At 46.2% G+C, this 20,163-nt stretch overlaps 1 protein-coding gene across 6 annotated transcripts in view; it reads right to left on the bottom strand.

Annotated features, from left to right (window-relative positions):
* The window catches only part of MAP3K13 (mitogen-activated protein kinase kinase kinase 13), a 191,839-nt gene that overhangs the window by 24,227 nt on the left and 147,449 nt on the right, over window positions 1–20,163 (bottom strand). For 5 of the 6 annotated variants that reach the window (XM_027875296.1, XM_027875295.1, XM_027875299.1 and 2 more), the window contains one exon: window positions 5,448–5,995. In XM_027875296.1, the coding sequence (XP_027731097.1) occupies window positions 5,448–5,922 (475 nt within the window). In that variant the 5' untranslated portion in view covers window positions 5,923–5,995. Of the gene's footprint in view, window positions 1–5,447; window positions 5,996–18,309; window positions 18,373–20,163 lie in introns of those variants that run through there. The other variant, XM_027875301.1, reaches the window with a different exon arrangement.

Below are 20,163 nucleotides of genomic sequence, written 5' to 3'. Positions count from 1 at the left end.
AGAGGATTGGTCTAGCTATTCTGGAAAACTCTTTGTAACAATGTAAGAAAAGCAACTCATCTATTTGTGCCCTTGCTAAATCTATTTCACTACTGGATTTGTAGCCAAGAAATCAATGTCAGAAAGAAAGGGGCCATAGTGTGTATGTGTGTGTCTGTCTGTCAGTGTGTGTACATATACATATATTTGTATGTGTGTGCACACATGTGCATATATATATATATACAATGAACACACATGTGGGTACATGCATATATGTATGTAGACATGTCATGTGCACATACATAATTAGATGCTAGCACTACTTGTCATAGCCAAAACCTGAAAATAAATTGTGCCCAATGATTAGGGAATGGGATGTTCCTGCACCATACGAAACAATGAACGTCAGTAATTCAAAGCCACATGGGGAGACTTGCATCTGGTGACAACGAGCAATGTACAAATTGTAAGAAGGTAAAGGAAAATGGGTCTAAAAGCCAATAAAACTGAGGCCCAGCACGAGGGCCAATTTTAGGTCCAAGTACTGAGGGAAAGCCCAGGTCCGTCCTTTCTGTTAATAAACCATAAAGGACAAAAATGGAGAGTGACAGGCATGCCGGGTGGAATCACTCAAGGAGGCAGTTTTGCTGACTTTTTTCTAAGGGAAGATGCTGTGTTTTTGTGGGGAGAGGGGATGACGCTGTGAAAACAAAGCATTTCAATGTTTACAATCTCACTGAATTGAATCTCATCCAACAGCCTCCTTTTGCTAAGGAGACGGCCCAGTGAGAGGCCTCCACTTGGACAAGGCCACGCAGGTGGCAAGAACAACCTGGTGATTTTATGTGATTATATTTCATAAAACAACCACATTATAATAATGACTGTCCACAATTTCCATGTGGACAGCACTACTGGTTGAGAGCATTTTCTTGGGCCTAAGTGGCCTCTCTCCACCTTGCTCATTGTTCCTTCTACGCCTCAGGCCTTCAAACACTAGAAGACAGCTCAGAGGTGCCAAACATGTGCTGGGGGTCCAGGAACGTGGCCCACAACACTCCCAAAAGTGTGACCCAAACCAGATTAAAACGCAACCGGGAGATATCTAACAAGAGGAACAAAAATACAATAAAGCATAGATAACGATACATTGTAAGACTAAGAAAACACGTGTCCCCCTGAGATCCCTGTGTACCGCCTGGTGGCCTCTACTTCTGTTTGGACTGCACGCCGCTGGTGCAGTCATGCTCCAGATTGAAGCTCCCCATTTCCTTCAGGTGATTCTCCTCAGCGCTCACAACCTGGGCGACCTTGGACCGGTCCTGAGACACCGGGAAATGAGAAGGTTGCGCTAGCTGGCCAGCCTCAGGGATCCCTGTGATCCACGAGATCCCTCCACGGGATGTCTCCCTGTGTCTTTGAGCTTCTTAGGCTGTGAGCCCAGGAGAAGCATCATTGGGTCAAAGGCTCTGTGCCATTTAAGGACTTTTCAAGGCCACTGACTCAGGGTTTTCTAGAGCACCATTTCACAACTCCATCAACAATCGGTTACTGCGCTTGTCTTCTCTTCTGTCAGCCCCTCCAGCACATTACAGTTCTGTCTTTTATCACTGTGGCTAATCTGATGGGTACCAGGTGAAACCTCCAAGATGTTCTGATTTGATTTGGATTACGATAAGTGATTTGGAGCAAATTTCTATGTGACTGTTCACAGTTTACATTTCTTCCTTTGGAAACTGCCTGTTTCTAACCATTAGCCATTTACCTCCTGGATTCACATGTACTTTTTTTTTTTTAAGAATGAGCTTGGAGGCAGCTAGGTGGCGCAGTGGATAGAGCACTGGCCCTGAAGTCAGTGGGACCTGAAGTCAGTGGGACCTGAGTTCAAATCCGGCCTTAGACCAAACACTTGACACTTACTAGCTGTGTGACCCTGGGCAAGTCACTTACCCCCAATTGCCTAAATAAACAATGAGTTTGTATTTCTTCTGATCCAGAGTGGTACAATTCATGGTGTTTGCACTATATAACCAGTCCCACTTTCAGCTCTCCTCAACAGTCCCCATTCACCCCTTCTAAAGTCAACATTGTACAAAACTTATTTTTTTTTAAGAAATCAATAATAGAAGTGCACAGTTTCCAGTTCCCCTGACTTTTCTTGCTATTTGTATATCTTCATATTTGTTTTTGTTGAGGTTTCTAAATTTAGGTTAGGAACTGGCTAGGGCTAGGGGCTGGGGCTGGCATCTAGAACATCTTTGGTTTGGGGAGTTTCCATGTGAGAGACCTCTCTCCGTCATTGCAGGTCACACCTCTTTATAATTTAAGACTCTCAGAGACTTGCCTGGAACACTGAGAGGGAAGGCATTTGTCCAGTGACCCAGCCAGGACGGGACAAAATTTAAATAAAAACAAGTCACATTCCTAATTGTGGAAGACAACGGGAAAGGAACTTGATTGGACAATCTCACAGCCTTTAAGTAGGAGTTCTTTTGTGGGTGGGGCAAGCAGAACTGCCTGGGAGAGGGAAGTATCAGGCCAATGGGAAGACATGCTAGCCGCCACCCCTCTAATGAGGGGACACTTAGGGGGTACCAGAAAGGGGAGACTAGAAAGAAGATAAGAGAACCAGTGAAAGGAATGAAGACTCAATGTGGCTTCAGGGGCATCTCTGTGGTGGGGAGGGAAGTGGATGAGGAGCGAAAAGATCTGAGCTCTAATCCTGGCTCATTGCCTGTGTGACATTGGTCAACTCGCCCCCATCTCTCTGATAAGTAAGGGGCTTGGGTTAGATGGTCTTTATCTGTTGGTATGGCTGTGGGTCATGGAACATTAGGTGGTGCAGTGGGTAGAGCATCAGGAGGCAGGAAGACCTGAGTTCAAATCCAGTCTCAGACACTTACTAGCTAAGACACCCTGGGCAAGTCACTTAACCTTGGTTTGTTTCAGTTTCCTCAACTGTAAAGTGGGGATAATCACAGCACTAATTTTGCAGGGTTGTTGTGAGGATTAATAAAGCAAGATAATATTTGCAGAGTGTTTAGTATAATGCCTGGCACACAGTAGGTCCTATATAAATGCTAACTATCATTATTATCATTGGGCAATTGAGAGGAATATGGAGGGCATGGGCGCTGCCCATTATAAACAAAGAACTCTGCAGGACCAGCTTTGGAAGGGAAAGAAATACATGATTAAAAAATAAAAGAGGATTCATGGGTCATGTGATAAGAGAAAGGCTCACCGATGGACAAGTTGAGTCCTCCCCAGCTATTCTCACAGGCCAGGAGAAAGCAAGGAAGGTTTCCTTCCCACTGTGGGTGGATTTCTCTAACGCTCTGGCAAACGCAGAGAAAGATGTGGACAAGAGATGGGCAGGCACAGGCTGAAATCTGCATTATGGAAGGGAACACCCTCAGGGGGAGATATCAGGGCCATCTGACAGAGTTCTAAGGTTCTGGTAGCTCCAGTGACAACTTTATAAACCAAATACATTGAACTTGGCTGAGCAAACACTTGACTTTGTGTTTATGTAGGAAGAAAAGAGGAGGAGGAAGTGTTTAAAACCTGGGTCCTCCCAACTTGGAGAGAAGCAGTGATGGGGGAGGGCCCTGACAGGGAAATCTCTGTGGAATTCCTTGCCACCGCCAGCTGCCCTTCTGCCTGGCAGGGGATCCCAGCAAGGCCTGAGGAGGGGCAGGTGGGTGGGGCAGGGGTCCTCTGGAGAGTCAGCAGGGAAAGGCTCGAGGGAGGGAGCCCTGCTAAGTGAACCTGGCATCTGGGGAGAGATTGCAGGGAGTCTGTGAACTTAGATGGGAAAAAATTCGATCCTGATTTTCATTGCTCTCTCACTGAAACTGCACATTTCCTTCACTTATCTAAAAACACAATTCTGAGAAGGTGGTAGGGGTGGGTGGTAGGGGTGTCCTGTGGCTTCACCCGATGCTGCCCAAGGGGTCCAAGATACCCACAAACAAGGTTCTGAAGCCCTGGTGGAGTCAAGAGAGCATGGGCTTGATTCCTGCCCTCTTGCCAGTATTCTCTCTTTCCTGAAATTCCCTTGTGCTGAGCTCTCTGTACCCATTAAATCATGGATCCAGGTTAAAAAAAAAAAGTTATCTGTGGGAAGCAGCAGGACTTGATGGCTGGAGTCTGGGAGTCCGTAAGACCTGGGTTCAAATTTTGCCTCAGGTACTTATTGCCATGTGACCTCTAGGAGCCTCAGTTTCCTCATCTGTAAAATAAGGGGACTGGATTCAAGAGCCTCTGAGGTCCCTTCCAACTCTGGCTCCACGATCCTCCGAGTCTCCTATACTGATGAAATCACAGGTCTGCAACAACAACAAAATCTATGTGTATGGTATATACATCTACCTACCCATATCTATTTATCTACTCGTATCTCTCTATTCTATCTATCTATCTGTCTGTCTGTCTATCTGTCTGGCTGTCTATCCATCTATCCATATATCTACTTGTGCACACCTTGCACACCCCCGGGAGAATGTCAGCTCCTTGAAGGCAGAGACGGCTTCATTTTTGTCTTGTATGCCCAGCACCTAGCACTTAGTAGGGACTTAATAAATCCTCGTTGAATTGAATAGGCGAGTCTGTCTCTCAGCTGACAGATGAATCAACTATCAAGTCACAGACCTTTAGAGTTTGAGGAGACAGTGCAGGTTGTCACTTCTAAGAGACGACCTTATGAAGCCAGTTGAACTCAACTTAGCTAAAGCATTTTATGACTATTTTATGTTTTCTCTGTGGAGCCCAGAATATCTTTAGAGACATCCACTTGGTCCAATAGGCAAAGTAAACATATTCTCTGAACCAAAACTTGGCACGCTTTCTGACAAAGGATGGTGTCTTAAAAATAAACCTTCTTTTCTTAGGCTCAACACTGCCCCAGAAAATCTGGAGGTAGGCTTGTCCCTACAAAGAGGCAAATGTGTTAACCTAGCCATTCACAGGCAGACGGGATCACAGCTCTCTGGCTGAAGGGGACGCTGGAGCCATCGACATTTCACAGACGGGCAGAGGGGTCCAGTCCCCTGCCCCAGGTTACACAGACAGAAAATAGCAGAACCAAAGCTCACCCCATGCATGTGCCCTCAGTTTTTTGGTTTGCCCAAAGACCAAAAGTGCCGTGACCTCCAGAAGGTCGTGGCGGTAGCAGCAGCAAGAGGGATGGGTTTGGACTTAGTGGCCCTGGCCCGAAATCCTGGTTCTGCCCTTCAGCCACTGTGCGACCTTAGGGAAGTTGCTTAACCTCACCGGGCCTGATTTCTTCATTTGTAAAATGTGAGGTTGGGCTTAGCCTCTGTGGTGCTGCCCAGACCCCTCTCTGGGCCTCAGTTTCCCCCTCTGTAAAACGAGAGGGCTGACCTCCGAGGCCCTGTCCAGCTCTGGCTCTGTGCTCCCAACAGGAAGGAAGGAAGAGGGCCGCTCCCCGTTCCCACACGTACCTTGCTGCTGGAGCTTGTAGTCGGTGGAGTAGGCCTTGCCTATGATGTTCCAGACAGGCCTCAGGCAGCCAAAAAGGCCTTCGAGGAAGCCGCCACTCCCGCTGCCTGACCGGCTGAACTGGATCTTCACGTCCTCCGCGCCGCTCGTGTTCTCTCCGTCGCCCGCGTGACCGTTGCCCTGAGAAGGGGCCGTCTCAGATTCCTCTTGTTCCCTGAGCTGCAAAACGCTGTTCTCAAACTGGTCCCTTGAGTCCTCGCTGACACTGGTCAGTGCTGTCGTAGCGACGGGGCTGCTCAGGCCCTCTGTTAGCTCGGCCCGCAGCACCCCCTTCTCTCCCACCTCCTCAAAGAGCTTGGGAGAAGGCTGGCTCCTGGGGGACGTGCGCTCGTCATGAAGCCCGCCAAAGGCCCTGTTCTCACTCAAGGTCAAGGTGGGAGAGGAAGACCAGCTCAGCTGCTCCTGAGGGCTGCTCATCGTGCCATGGGTGTGCGTGAGAACCGGGGAGGATGCGTGAGCACAGTCCCGTCGCAAGAAAGGGCTTCAGGACCTAAGCGGAACAAACAAGGGATATAAGGGTTCATGGGGTCACAGGTGTGGAGCGGAGGAGGCCCACCTTAGAGTCCTTAGTCTGAGTCCCACACAACGCGGCAGTGAGTGGCAGGTGTGGGATTCAAATCCAGGGCCCTAACGCCACATCCAGTCTTCCCTCCACCGCACCCTGCTTGCCGTATTGAATTTGGGGACCATCATCAGAGTTGGCAAGGATTCAGAGTCAGACTGGAAGTAGGCAGGAGGGAAGGGGTGTGGAAACAGACACGAGGCCATGTTAAGACTTCCCAGTGCTGAGCCAGGGGAGAATCTGAAGGCCATGACATCCAAACTTGCTTCCTTCATGCTCAGGCAAGGGCAGAGTCTCATCCGAGGCCCCTGAGAGGCATCAGGATGAAGAAAAAAAGCGAGCCCCAGCTCTGTGGCCAAATATGACTGGTGCCGACTTTCACATTTGGGGGGGTGGGGAGAAAAATCTAATTTCTGAGTATGTTTGTACCCACACCCCTACATGTCCTCGAAGCAGAGTGATGATGAAAGCAGGAGAAAGTTGAGACAACTTCAGCACCCTGGCTAGCTCCTATTTCCTAGGCACAGTAAGAGACCTCAGAGGCCATCTTGTTTAATCCATATTGGAGCAGGAAACCCTGAAACAACGTACTGGACAAGCGGTCCTCTAGATTTTGCTGGAAGACCCCCAGTGAGTAGTGACCCTAGAGACCACAAGGCAGCCCATCCCACTTCTGGGAGCTCCAACTGTTAGGGAGTTTTTCCCTTCATCAAGCCTAAATGTGACTCTTGGAAGTTTTCCTACCACTCACTGCCCTCTGTCCAAATGAGTGAACTCCTTCCTCCATGGAAGGCTCTTCAAATTCTTGAAGATGCTTATCTTGCCTTCCCTGAGGCTTCTCTTCTCTAGGTTAAACATTCCCATTTCCTTCAACTGATCCAAACATGGTACTGTCTGAATGCCCTTCCCCCTCCTGGCTGCCCTCCTCTGGACACCCTCCATCTTCCAAATTGTGGATCCTCAGTTCTGAGTGGAACTGAAGCCAAGAGTGGAACCAATACTTCCCTTTTTCTGAACACTAGGTCCCTCTTACTGCATCTCAAGTCAACAGGACCTTTTTTTGCTGCTGCTGTATCAAGACTGTACCCTCACACTGGGCTTGCAGTCTTTATGCCTTCAACCTTCCAAGCTCTCTTCTCCCTAGCTAGACTGGCACAAGAATCTTTAAGGTCATGCATTGGACTTGGGGTCAAAAGAGCTGGGTTCAAATCCAGCTCGGACACTTAAGAACTGCAGGATCAAAGGGGGCATTTGTGCTTCTTTGGCCTCAGTCTCCTCATCTGTGAAATGACAGGGGTTGGACTAGGTCATCTCTAAGGTCCCTTATGCCTCTGGGCCCTGTTCCCTCTTCCGTAAAATGAAGCAAATTAGACTTGAAGTATTTGTTCTTGCTCCAAGGCCAGCACTGGAAATGATACATGGAACTCATCATATACTTACACGGAAAAGCCAGCTTGACAAACAGAGATTCAGTGTTCTGATTATCTCTTTCTCTTCTATACTATATATAGGAAGGCTCATTTATTTCTCATACTGAGAAATTTTTATAAAAGAAAGACTGCCAATTCAAGTCAGAAGAGATAGGTTCACAGTCCATTTCTCAAGGAATCCTATGAGCCAATACAGACTTAACAGAAGGATCAGGCATGCTGACTGAATCAACTGAACTTTAAAATGATTTTTAATAATTTTATAATAATTTCTCCTATCTGTGCCAATATGCCTTTTAAAAAATACAAATGATTGCTTGCAGATGTATATTTTTACTGTGAAATAAACATTTCCACCCTGCTATCTCTAGTATGTGCAAAGACAACGTGTCATTTGGTGCCGCGTGGTCCTTCGAGGTACTCTTAACTTCTGGCCCTTCTTCCGCAGAGGTACGGGGGGGGGGGGGGGGAAGGGCAGTCGCAGCTGTCTGCTCCCAGGGTCACCTAGGCATGCTGCCAGCCACCCTGGCTACACTCCAAAATCACAGAGAGGAAGAACAGATGTCCTATAATGTTTGTATTTTCACTTGAACCCAGGACATTTTACGATATGTATTTCCTCCCTCAGTTACCATATACTGATGGGATATGGCTGTGATTCCTGAAGTTACAGTAGAAATATTGGTGAAATTAAGAAATGCTTAGCCAATTCTGAACCCCACCCCCACCCCAGATGGAACTTCTTATCTAACTGTAGTCAGATTTAAAGCTGAAACTGGGCATTATCCTTCATATCCTTTTCCACGCTGCTCTGCCACACTAATTTTTCTCTTGGGGACACTATCTTGCCAATTTGTAAATAAATCCTACATGGATTTCTGGATACTTTGGTTCAAATACTTAGATACTCAAACGGCTCTGTGATCTCATCCATTTGAATGTCCTTCCAGCAATACAACTCACCAACCCACCTTTGTTGTGTGCATTTCAAACAGAGGATCAGAATATCTACCATAAAACAAGACATTCTGGTCATCTATTGGAAATCCATCTACAATTCTTTAATCAAGATTATAAAACTAAGTTCCTTGTCTGTGGTCACATGATAAGAGGATCATCCCAGGGACAGAATTTTCCACCCAGACCCCATTTTAGTTTTATTTAGGGAAAAACAAACAAACAGACATAATTTCTCCCCAAATAGAATAAAAAGAAAATCACAAAAATGTTAAATATTGTCTGCATATTTCAAATAACAAATGTGCCTAATTCTAAGAAACAGCCAAATAAAACATGCTCAGAGAAGAGCCTGAGATTAGAGTCCAAGGACCCATAGTTGAATCCTGTGTGACCCTGGACCTGTGTCTTAATCTCTCCATGGGCCTCAGTTTCCTCATCTGTAAAAGAAAGTCCATAATGATGTATTGAGCAAGACCCAGGCCTGATTTCTCTGATTCTATAATACAATGAACTAACTGCAAAGTAGAAACTGTGCTAACGGCAGAGAAGGGTGAGTAAGATGCCTTTCCTGGCCTCTAGGAGCTCAGGAGTTGCAAGGGAATTAGAGATGGTCAGACACCCAGAAAGAATGACTGGGGCAGTTTAGATCCATTCTGGGATGAGGAACAACCTAAAACATTGTGATCTAAAGGAGGAGAAAGACCCAGAAAACAGACACAGGAGGGTAAGAAGATGGAGCCAGGCAACAATTAACAAGCTGCCCTGGACATGTGAAATTGGATGCTAGGATAAGAAGCTTAGCAGACAAGTTGATTGCTGAGTTATCCCAGAGGGAGACCCAGCTGGTTAGGAAGGCAAAATGATTGCTGAATTATTCAAGGAGACCCAGCCGTGTAAGAAGCCCGGGTTTACAGCAGAACCTTTTATTACAGCAAAGAATTCGGAACTAAATGAGTGCCTATCAACTGAGGAATGGCTGAATAAACTAATGCGTGCATATAGCAGAATATCATTGTGCGATGACAAATGAAAAGATGTATTCAGAGAAATCTGGAAAGACGAAATGGATTCAGAGCAAAGTGAGCAGAATCAGAACAGTTTATACAATAGTACAACAATGTTAAGAAAAACAACCATAAAAGACTTAAAAATTCTGATCAAAACAATGAGTAATCACTTGGTCCTAGGACAATGTATGTTCCCTGCCACCAGACTGTGAGGTGAGGAAGGAGGTGCTGGGCTGATATTTGGATTTGGTTTGCCCAACTAAATTTATTTCTCATAAAGGAGATTTTTTTTTAATTGGTGGGGGAGAGATATGCAAGGAAGATGGGGATAATGTAAGGAGAAAAGAGAGTCACTGTAGGATTTTTTAAAAGTACAGAAGATTCTGAAGGAGATATAGACAAACAAGATAGTTTTGAAACTAACATGTTGAATTTAAAAATGCAAGTTAAGTGTATTAGAAATTTGTGGTTTCATGTATACTTCTTTTTATGGAAGTATTTATGTTTGATGTTTTATCAAGTACAAAATAATAAAAAACGATTTATTTTGAATTTGAAAAAAGCTTATTAGGCAATCTGATTGCTGAGTTATCCATGAGGGAGACCTAGTAGGTTAAGAAGTTTAGCTATCCACGAGGGAGACCCTGATGATTAAGACCTCTCCAATCTTGGCTAGGTCTTGCACCCCCCCTTCCTTTTCTCAGAGGAAGGCTTGTGGGAGAATCGACAGGCAATAAGCCCGTCTCTTTGGAACTTTAAAATATAATTGTAACTCTTTGGTCTAAGAGAGGAGACTCACCCTCCAATCTGACACGGGAACACTGCTGGAGGGCCTGGGGAAGGCAAGGTGTCTAAACAAGGCAGGCAGGTGGCTTCTCCTTCTTCCTGCTCAGCCGGGCTTGCTTATAGGCACAATAAACACGCATGACCCAGCAGAGGCTGGTCTGACATTTTCTTTACTTTGCTCTCAAGGCCTGACACAAGTTTCGGTTCACCGGACAATACATTTCATGAAGTAGGGGACCATGTTTTCTCTTAACTTTGCATGGCCAAATGGCACTGCACCCCTTTTTCTGGCTTTTAAATGAATGCTGTTTTTGCCTAAAAGTCTGCATGGCCATGGGGGTGGGGGAAGGGGGATTAGAGATGAGAAGGGGGAGCCAGAGAGCAGGGGTTACTGGAAGAAAATCTGTTTATATAGGAATGGAATGGAATGGAAAGAATGGAGAATTCTAGGAATTCCAGGTCAATTCTAGGCCTGAGAAACTGGTAGAGTAGATGCCCAGATTACGGGGTCATGAGGAATGCCAGGGAGGTGGAGAAGAAAAGACAAGAGCCACCAAATCTCTTCTTTTTTAGCAACAGGAACAAGCCAAGACAGGACTCATGGAGGTGGGGAAACTTCACCACAGAAGACCTCAAATGGCCTGGGTACACTTAGGCAAGGGGGTCTCCCTCTTCTTATAATTCTCTTAATGAAGCTTTTTCCTCAAAACCCATCCACTGGGCTTTCAGGAAAGTCTCAGGATAACTGATACAGGATTAATATGTTTTCCCAGGTTTCCTGGGAGGGGACTACAAGCCAAGAAAGGGGCAAATTCCCAAAGAGGGTCCCTAGACTCTTTGGGCCTGGAGAGTCTCTGCCAATGGGGTTCCATTTGTATCCCTCTAGCACCCAGCACAGTGCCCTAGACACAGAATTCACTTGATCAATGTTTGTTGAATTACATTAAATTGAATTGAGTTCAAAGGATCATTCAGGTTGGCACCGGGCTGGGACTTACAGGAAAGGTAAACCACAAAGAACAATACTTCCTGGAGAAGGCTGGCATGGTTGGATGGACTCCGGCCTGTTTTATCATGGGGTGGGGTTGGTGGAAGGCCCAGTTCAATTCAACAAACATTTAAGAGTCTACTGGGTAGCTATTCCATCAAATGATATGAATAAACAATTCTCAAAAGAATTACAAACTATTAATAAGTATATGAAAAGAATGCTCCAAATCTAATAATAAGAGAAATACAAATTAAAACAACCATGAATTTTCATCTCATACCCAGCAAATTAGCAAAAAGGACAAAAGATGGGAACTAAAGTTGGAAGAACTATAGGAAGATAGGCATACTTGTACATAGTTGGTGGAACTATGAATCAGAGAAACATTTTGGAAAGCAATTTGGAATCACACAAATAAAGTAACTCAAGTGTCCATACATCTTTGACCCAGATTCCTTTATACTAGGCTTGTACCTGAAGGAAGTCATTGGTAAGAATGAAGTCTTCACACACACCAAAATATAGCAGTACTTTTTGAGTTAACAAAGAATTGGAAATAAAGTAGGTGCCTATCAACTGAGAAATGGCTAAACAAATGGAATATTCCTATGCTGTAAGAAATGATGAATGAGATGAACACAGAGAAATTGGACAGATCTACGTGAACTGATGCAGAGTGAAGTAAGCAGAGCCAAGAAAACAAGAGACACAATGTATCCGTACAATGTGTAACATACACAACAGTGTAAATGGAAATAACAGCCACATACCACAAAAAGCGAATGTTACAAAATTACAAAGAAATATCAGAAGACATTCCCATCCCATCCCTCTGAGGAGGTGAGAGGTCCACAAATATTGCACATTGTTCATATTTTCAGGCTTTTTTAAAATGTATTGATCAGCCCTGCTAATTTTTTCCCTCTTACTTTGTTACATGGCATGACTTTTTTGGAGGTGCAAGGGAAAAGATACTAGAGGAAACTGTTGTGATGTTTTAAAAAAAAAAGACATCAATAAAAACCCATCAGATACATTTTTTGTTAATAGCCTACTAGGAACAAGTATCCATGAGGATAAAGACCAAACAAAGAAGCAGCCCTTGATCTTGGGAAGCTTCCATACTACCAGGGCACACCACACGTACACAAATGAGTACATTTCAAGGTTAAAGGGAAGGGGGGGCATTAAGAGCTGGAAGAGTTGAGGCAGGATTCACTGGGAAGGGAGAATGGGAGCGATGCCTTAAAGGAAAATGGCTTGATTGGTGTCATGTTTCTGAGGAGTCTATCGAGGAGAATAGTAGGTCTTTGACCAGTTGCTTGCCACCTCTTCATTCCATTCCGATCATGGCCAACGTAATTATAAGAAAGCAAAGGAAAGATAAGAAGGTGTCAGGTTAAGAGTAAAGATGAGTTGATGCCCTTCATTTCCATTTGTTGTTGTTCGGTTGTTTTTGGTTATATTCGACTCTTTGTGATCCCATTTGAGGTTTTCTTGGCAGAGATGCTGGAGTGGTTTGCCATTTCCTTCCTGGCTCATTTTACAGATGTGGAAACTGAGGCAAACAGGGGGAAGTGACTTGCCCAGGGTCACACAGCTAGGAAATGTCTGAGGTCAGATATGAACTCAGGAAGAAGTGTCTTCCTGACTCCAGGCCCTGTGTTCTATGCATTATGTTGCCACCTTGCTGCCCCTACCTTCCTTAGGAAGTGTGAAAAAGTCCTTTGATTGGATTAGATTTATTTGACTAGTCAAAATACTGATGGTGGCCCCAGGCTGGGTCTTAAAGGACAGCTGAACAGTCTAAGAGTGAGGCAGTTGCCATTGGTCATAGTGTCTAGCAGCAGCTGAACTATTTACCCAGCGATAGACATCCTATTTAGTAGTAAATCAGAGCAAGCTTGAGGAAACAGAGATACATACACTCTTTTGTAACTTAATGGAATGAGGAATTTTAAGTAATAGGACCTCTGGCAGCATAGAAGAGAGCCAACTGCAGTTTCAAGGGGGACCTAGCCCTGGTCATTGAGAGGCTAACGGTGGGAGGACTCCATGAGAAGAGTAAGAGAAAGGACTGCAAGGCCCTGAAGGATGGGCTGAGTGGGAGTGGTGTGAGATCTCTTGGTCACATGTATCTTTCACTACCATTCTTCTCAGGGATATTGTGTATATTTGTGGGAGAGGGTGCCTTAGGTTTATGGGAGAATGTTCTGTACCCACTGTTTTCACTACGCCACTTTAATAAATGCTACAGATTAGAGCTGTGTCAACTGAGTAACTGTTAAGGGGAGGCTCACTGGTGGTGGCTTTTGAGCTATGGTTTTAGTCCCATAGGATAACCCTCAAACCTGGAAATAGTGGCCGCCCCCTAGGGAAGTAGTCCAGAGTGTATGGTACAATGTGACATGTCTAACAGGTACCCAGCTCTTTGTACGCTGGCAGAATAAACTGTAATGAAAGAGAGCTTATGACGGTACTCTTCTGCTTGAAAAAGCTTGAGATGTTACCTTTTGCCTCCAGAATAAATTTCTTTAAAAATTAAAAAAGGGGCAGCTAGGTGGCGCAGTGGATAGAGCACCGGCCCTGGAGTCAGGAGGACCTGAGTTCAAATCCATCCTTAGACATATAACACTCACTAGCTGTGTGACCCTGGGCAAGTCACTTAACCCCAATTGCCTCACCTAAAACAACAACAATAAAGGACAAGCAAAGAAAACTTGTGTTCTAAATTCTCTCCCTCCTTCCCCTCCCCTTCCTTGAGAAGGCAATTTGATACAGATTATACATGTGCGGTCATGCAAAACGCATTTCCATATTAGCCATGCTCCAGAATAGATTTCAAAGGCCTTTGTCTGAAACTCAAGGCTCTCTACAACATCCTACCATCTCAAACTCTTCTCACGCTGTCTGCTCTTCTGCTCAAGGAGAATCACTCCCTGTCCCCCATGTCTGGAATGCCCGACCGCCTCACCTCTGTCCGTTGGAGACCCTAGATTTCTTCAAAGCTCAACTCAAATGCCAACCCCTACATTGGACTTTTTATGATCTCCCCAGCTGCCAGTGCTTCCCCTCCCTGGCAAATGACCTTTATTTTGTATATATGCTGAATTTACTTACATATGCCCACATTATTTCCTCTGACAGAAAGTAAGCTCCTTGAGGGCAGAGTCTGTTTTGTTTTTGTTTCTATACTCCAGGGACCTACCATAGTGTCGATACAGAGTGCACATAGGTATTTAATAAATGCTCACTGATTAGTTTCATGAGTTTAATGAAGAGGGGCAGTAGGAGCAAAAGATAAGACAGTCTGAAGGATAGAAGATGGGTAAATTATCTATCTCCCTACACACACACACACACACACACTCACACACACTCACACACACACACACTCTCTCACACACACACACTCACACACACACTCACACACAATAAAGTAAAACAAGCACTGGTTTTGGAGTCAAAAGACCTAGGTTCAAATCCTGCCTCTTGGACCTATCATGTGTGTGACCCTGGGTAAATCCCTTAGCCTCCCTTGGCCTCATTTGTTTCTTCATCTATAAAATAACAAGGTTAGACTACGTGGTCCCTGGGGTGCCTTCCAGTTCTAAATAAACCAGTAAACTCAAGTCACTTTACCCTTCCTGGGCCTCAGTTTCCCCATGTGCCAAATGAGGATGCTGCACTCAGTGGCCTCTGAGGTCCTTACCAGCTCCAGATTCATTAGCCCACGCTCACCACCATTTTTTCTTTTTTTTTTAATTTGTTTTTCATTTTCCACAGTCATGGCCACAAGATTTCGAGTTCCAAATTTTCCCCCCATCTCGCCCTTCCCCCACCCAGAGAGGGCATGCCTTCTGCATACCCCTCCCCTAATCTGCCCCCCTTCCTCTCTCTCCTCCCTCTTCTCATCTCCTTCTCCTGTCTTCCTGTAGGGCAGGATAGATTTCTGTACCCCTTTTCCTGTATTGCTTATTTCTCAGCTGCACGTTCACCACCATTTTGCCACCATGACATAGCCTCTTTACTCACTGCCTCTAGTAATATTTTTGCTTCCCACACAGCTTTCTGAATGACTGAGCTTGTACCTGGAAGTGCTACCCATTCTCTCTCTCTCTCCTCTCTCCCTCTCTCTCCTCTGTCTCTGTCTCTCTCTCCTCTCTCTCTCTCTCTCTCTCCTCTCTCTCTCTCTCTCTCCTCTCTCTCTCTCCTCTCTCTCTCTCTCCTCTCTCTCTCCCTCTCTCTCTCTCTCTCTCTCCCCCCCCGTCTCTCTTACACACACACAAACATGCATATGTGCGCACAGACACACATGGTATCATCAGCTACCCTCTGAAAGGGCGGGCAGCTTGCAAAATGTGTCCCCTGGCTTGGCTTACTGGACAATGGTGTCAATTCTCCTTACCCTTACTGGTATAAGGGTCAAGGGGACAAGACAGGAATGCATGCCAAAGGATGTTACAGAAATTCTTTCTTTAGAAAGCTGGAAAATTCTCCCTTCCCATCACTGGACATGTCCACTTAATCTATCTCTCAAGATATGCCACCCCCCCCACCTCCTTTCATTAGCCTCTCTCAGTCTTGCCCTCAGGTCACCCATCAGCCACAGTGTTGGAAGGGAGGCAGGCAGCCCAGGCAGCTCTAACATCACTGTGCCCCCACCCCCTAGCTTAGCCCCAGTTCCCTTCACCAGGTAGACCCTATCTATCTTCAAGGCAGTTTCCCATGATTCCCTGGCCCTAGCCACAGAGGGCTCAGCACAGTACCAACTGTACCCAAAAGCAGACTACTGAGCAAAAAGGAGAAAACACATTATCCAAAATTCAAATGTGGACAGCAAAGGATTCATTAAGAGAAGGAGAGAGAAAGAGATTGTCTAAGTGCATTTTGAGCCATATGGCCTCTATCACTCTCCATCCTTTCCTCCCTCCCAGAGGCCAAAACTAGAGACATTTTGACTGCCTCCAAACAGCTGGTGCTGGGCTGGATGACTTCCACAGGGCAAGATGAACAAGTCCTCAAGGGACCTAGGAGACCCATCTGGGTGTAGGCTACTCCCTGGCACAAGCCAAGGCCTGGTCGTTTGTTGTGAGCCATCAGGCACCTTCTGGAGCCCAAAGACTGCCTGCCCTGGGCTCTGAGTAGCCTTCTCCAAATGCCCTGAGCCAAATCTGAAAAAAAAGACCATCTTCACGGCCACTTGCCACTTCCCAGAGCTGTCTGTGGGCTTCCCCTACCCCCAAATCCAACAACTCAAATGGTTAATGGACCAAAGACTTCTCTGAATAAATGGTGCCTCACTCCAGGTTGGCAAGCCTCCTCCCCTCAGCACCAGTCACAGGATCACAGAATCTCAGGGTGGGAAGGGGCCTCAAAGGTCAGCGAGTCCAGCCTCTGCCAGGACAGGAATCTTTTCCACAGTCTACTTGGCCAATGGCCATATAGCCTTTATTTGCCTGCCTCCAGGGAGGGGGACTCACTACTTCTTGAGGCAGCTCATTCCACTTTGAGATACTTTTAGGCGGTAAAAGTTTTTCTTCCATTCAAACCTAAGGCTGCCTCTCTGTGATTCCCCACCCCCCCCCACGCACCCGCCTTCTCCTTCTCTCCTCTGGGGCCAAGCAGAAGAAAGCTAATCCTTCTTCCACATGCCAGCCCTCCTTATCTCTGCCTCAGTTTTTTCTTGTCAACAACAAATATTCCCCAGTTTTGCAGCTGATGCTCATACAGCACAGTCTACAACCCTTCACCATCCTCAGTGCTTCTGCCCCATTCGTGCTCCCTTTTTCCAATGTCCTTCCTGAAATACAAGGCCCAGATGTGGACACAACACTCTGGCTATGGTCTGGCAAGGGCAGGAGGGCTGACCACCCCTCACTCTGGATGTCACACCCCTCAGTGAGAGCTTCTGATCCCAGATCTTACGTGGGTCAGTTGCACCAAACGTCTTCCTAGAGCCCCAAAGTTCTATTCTCAGGTCCTCCTTACTCCTCCAGGACCTACTCCAGCTATATCCTCCCCTTCTCTTGTGGATTGTTAATCTCTCTCCCTATGTGTCTGTGCCACCTTCTCCAGGAAGGTTTCCCCCAGGCACTAATGGTCTTCGTGTCCTTGGAATGCACCAGCACTTTAAACGTCTCCAGCGTACTTACTGAGTGTGATTTTGTCTATCTGAGCACATTTGGACCTGTCTGTGTTTGGCTGTGCCCACCACCTGGACTGGAAACTCCAAGACAGTAGGAATCACGGGATGCATTTGTGGACTTAGAGTCAGAAAGAGCTGGGTTCAACTCCTACCTGAATACTAACTGATGTGTGACCATGGGAGAGTCCTGAGCCTCAGTTTACTCTTCAGTAAAATGGGGATGTTTTCCCCCCTCACAGGAGTGTTGTGATTCTCCAGTGAGTAATGTGGAGAAAGCACTGTACAAATGAAAATGCCAAGTTATCAATGGATAGCAGAAACTCCTTTCCTGATACCGACTGGTAATTCTTTGACAACTTATCTTGAAGGGCTGCCTGGGGTCCTCAGAAGTTGCATGACTTCTCCAGGGTCACTTGGGTGAGCTAATTATATGCCAGAGGCAGGTCTCAAACCCCTGCCTTCCTGACTCTAAGCTCTGTATCCAGGAGGCCATGTGGTCTCTCCAGAGATCATCACCATCACCGCAGCTGCCATCAGCTCATCAATGTCACCATCAGCATCGCCAACCTCGACCTCCTCCCAACCACCACGATCAGTATCGTCATCTAAGCCTGAAACATTCCCCCGGTGTCTAGCACGATGCTCTGTCACTGAGAGGTATGTTAACATTTAGTAAACGGATCTGCTGAGAAGGTGCCCAGGACGCCCAGCCACAAGCCCGGTGATCTCCAAGAACCTCGTTGTCTTGCTCGGTTCACCTCTCCTCTCCCTCCCAGCTCTCAACTCTCTGCCCACAGAATCCTCCCCATTCTATGCTCAGCAATAGGATTTAATTAACGCTGCAAATCCTTTTTTCCATTTAATAGCACAGCAAACTCAGTTACTCAGCAGCAGCAGGGATTCAGAGACGGAATGCCCACCTCCACTCCAGAGGCCCTCTCAGGTACACTCTTCTTTGAAGCCAGTGAGGACGAGCCCGCTACCTCCTAAAGTGACCAGTCTATTCCACTCTTGGAGAGCCTTCATCAACAACAAATTTCTTCTGACACTGACCGTAAATATGCCTCTTTGTGACTTCCACCCTTTTTTCCTGGAACCAAAGAGAACCTGTCTAACCTGAGTGGTATGTCATAGTGTACAGGATGCTGGACTTGCAGTGAGGAAGACCTTGGTTCAAATCCCACCTCAGACATTTGGTAGCTGTGAGAGCATGGGCAAGTCACTTCACCTCTGTCTGCCTCAGTTTCTTTAACTGTGAATTTAGAGGATTGGGCCAGATGGTCCCCGAGGCCCCTTCCGGCTAAAGATCTGTGCTCCTTTGAACTTTTTCCATGTAAGTCCAATCCATGAAGACAGGTGTGAGCCCTCCTTCCTCCAAGTTAAACATGCCCAGTTCCCCCACCCACACCTGCCACAACGTTCCCTCCTGGTCACCCTCCTCCAGACGCTCCCTAGTTATCTGATGCTCTTCCTAAGGTATGGAGTCCAGAAATGAATACAACATACCAGACAGGGGCTGACCAAGGCACTGGTCAAGAGGAAGTCCTTGGTAGTCCAATATTCTGGTTAATAAACAGCATATACGTCACCAAAAAGGTAATAAATTTAAAAAAATGTAGAATAAAATAAAAACACTCAACATTAAAAGAGCTCTTGAACACAACTGAAAATCTTGTGAGACTTTCAGGTGCCCACAATGAGTGGAGATGGGGGGTGGAAGCTAAGGACTTTTTCCTTAAGCTTTACTGGGGGCAATAAAAGGCAATGTTCCCCTGGCTGGGGGCCGTGAGCTCGCTCCAGGGCTCCTCTGTTGGCCTCCAAGTTGCCCTGTCATGAGTGTACCAAGATGGGAACAACTCGAACTTGGGCATTTCAAGTCTCCTAGGGCTGGCGGCTGCCTGTGAGCCACAACTCAGGAGCCTGTCACATCCTAGCAGGTTCGGACTCTCCTAAGAATTCTCATCCCTTCTGTAGGGGGCACTTCTCACATGAAAACCCTGAATCTGAGAAGGGACAAAATGTACCCAGCACAACCTCAAAAGCTGCCTGTAAGTGACCTCAAATGGTCTTGCTCCAGAGATTTCGGTTTGGCTTTGTTCTTTCCCCCTGGAGTCCTCAAACCCCTTTGGTGGCTTCTTCGAGTGTTTAGAGACTTCACATTCTAGAAATTCTTCCTGATCAAACCTAACCCCTTCCTGTTAATGTCTTGTTTCCTTTCTAGGTAATAGCCCTCTACCCTCCAGAACTGAACACTCCCTTTATTAATAAAGAAAACCAGCTACAAAAAACAACTCACACGATGTCAGTGTCTGCTGATAATACACAGGATTTGCTCCCTACCTCCTGGCAGGACAGGTTCATAGCTCTAGAGTGGAAGGGGCTTCAAAGGCCATCTCGTTCAACTCCTTTATTTTACAGAAGAGGAAACTGAGGCCCAGGGAGGTGAAATGACTCAACTGAAGTCATATTGGTGGTTAGGATCCAAGGTGGGTTTTGAACCCTTGTCCTCTAACTCCACGGCCAGACTGACACACGCTGTGGTCCCAGTTCTGCCATTAACTAAGTGGGGCCATGGACAAGTCACTTTACTTTCTCTGGGTCCATTCTCCCTCATGCAGGTCTTACCGCTGCTCAGAATAGCTCCCTCCTGCCCACCAAAAAAAAAAAGTCTAACGTCTATGACCCGACCTTGAAGCTGTTACACCATCTGACTCTTGTTGGCTTTTCTAGCCTTCTCTCAGCTACTCTTCCAGTCATTCTTTGTACCCATTCAG

This window comes from Vombatus ursinus, unplaced genomic scaffold, assembly GCF_900497805.2.
Source record: "Vombatus ursinus unplaced genomic scaffold, bare-nosed wombat genome assembly UNPS02014808.1, whole genome shotgun sequence".
Taxonomy (NCBI): domain Eukaryota; kingdom Metazoa; phylum Chordata; class Mammalia; order Diprotodontia; family Vombatidae; genus Vombatus; species Vombatus ursinus.
The sequence above is the reverse complement of the archived record's forward strand: the minus strand, read 5'-3'. Positions and strand labels throughout refer to the sequence as shown.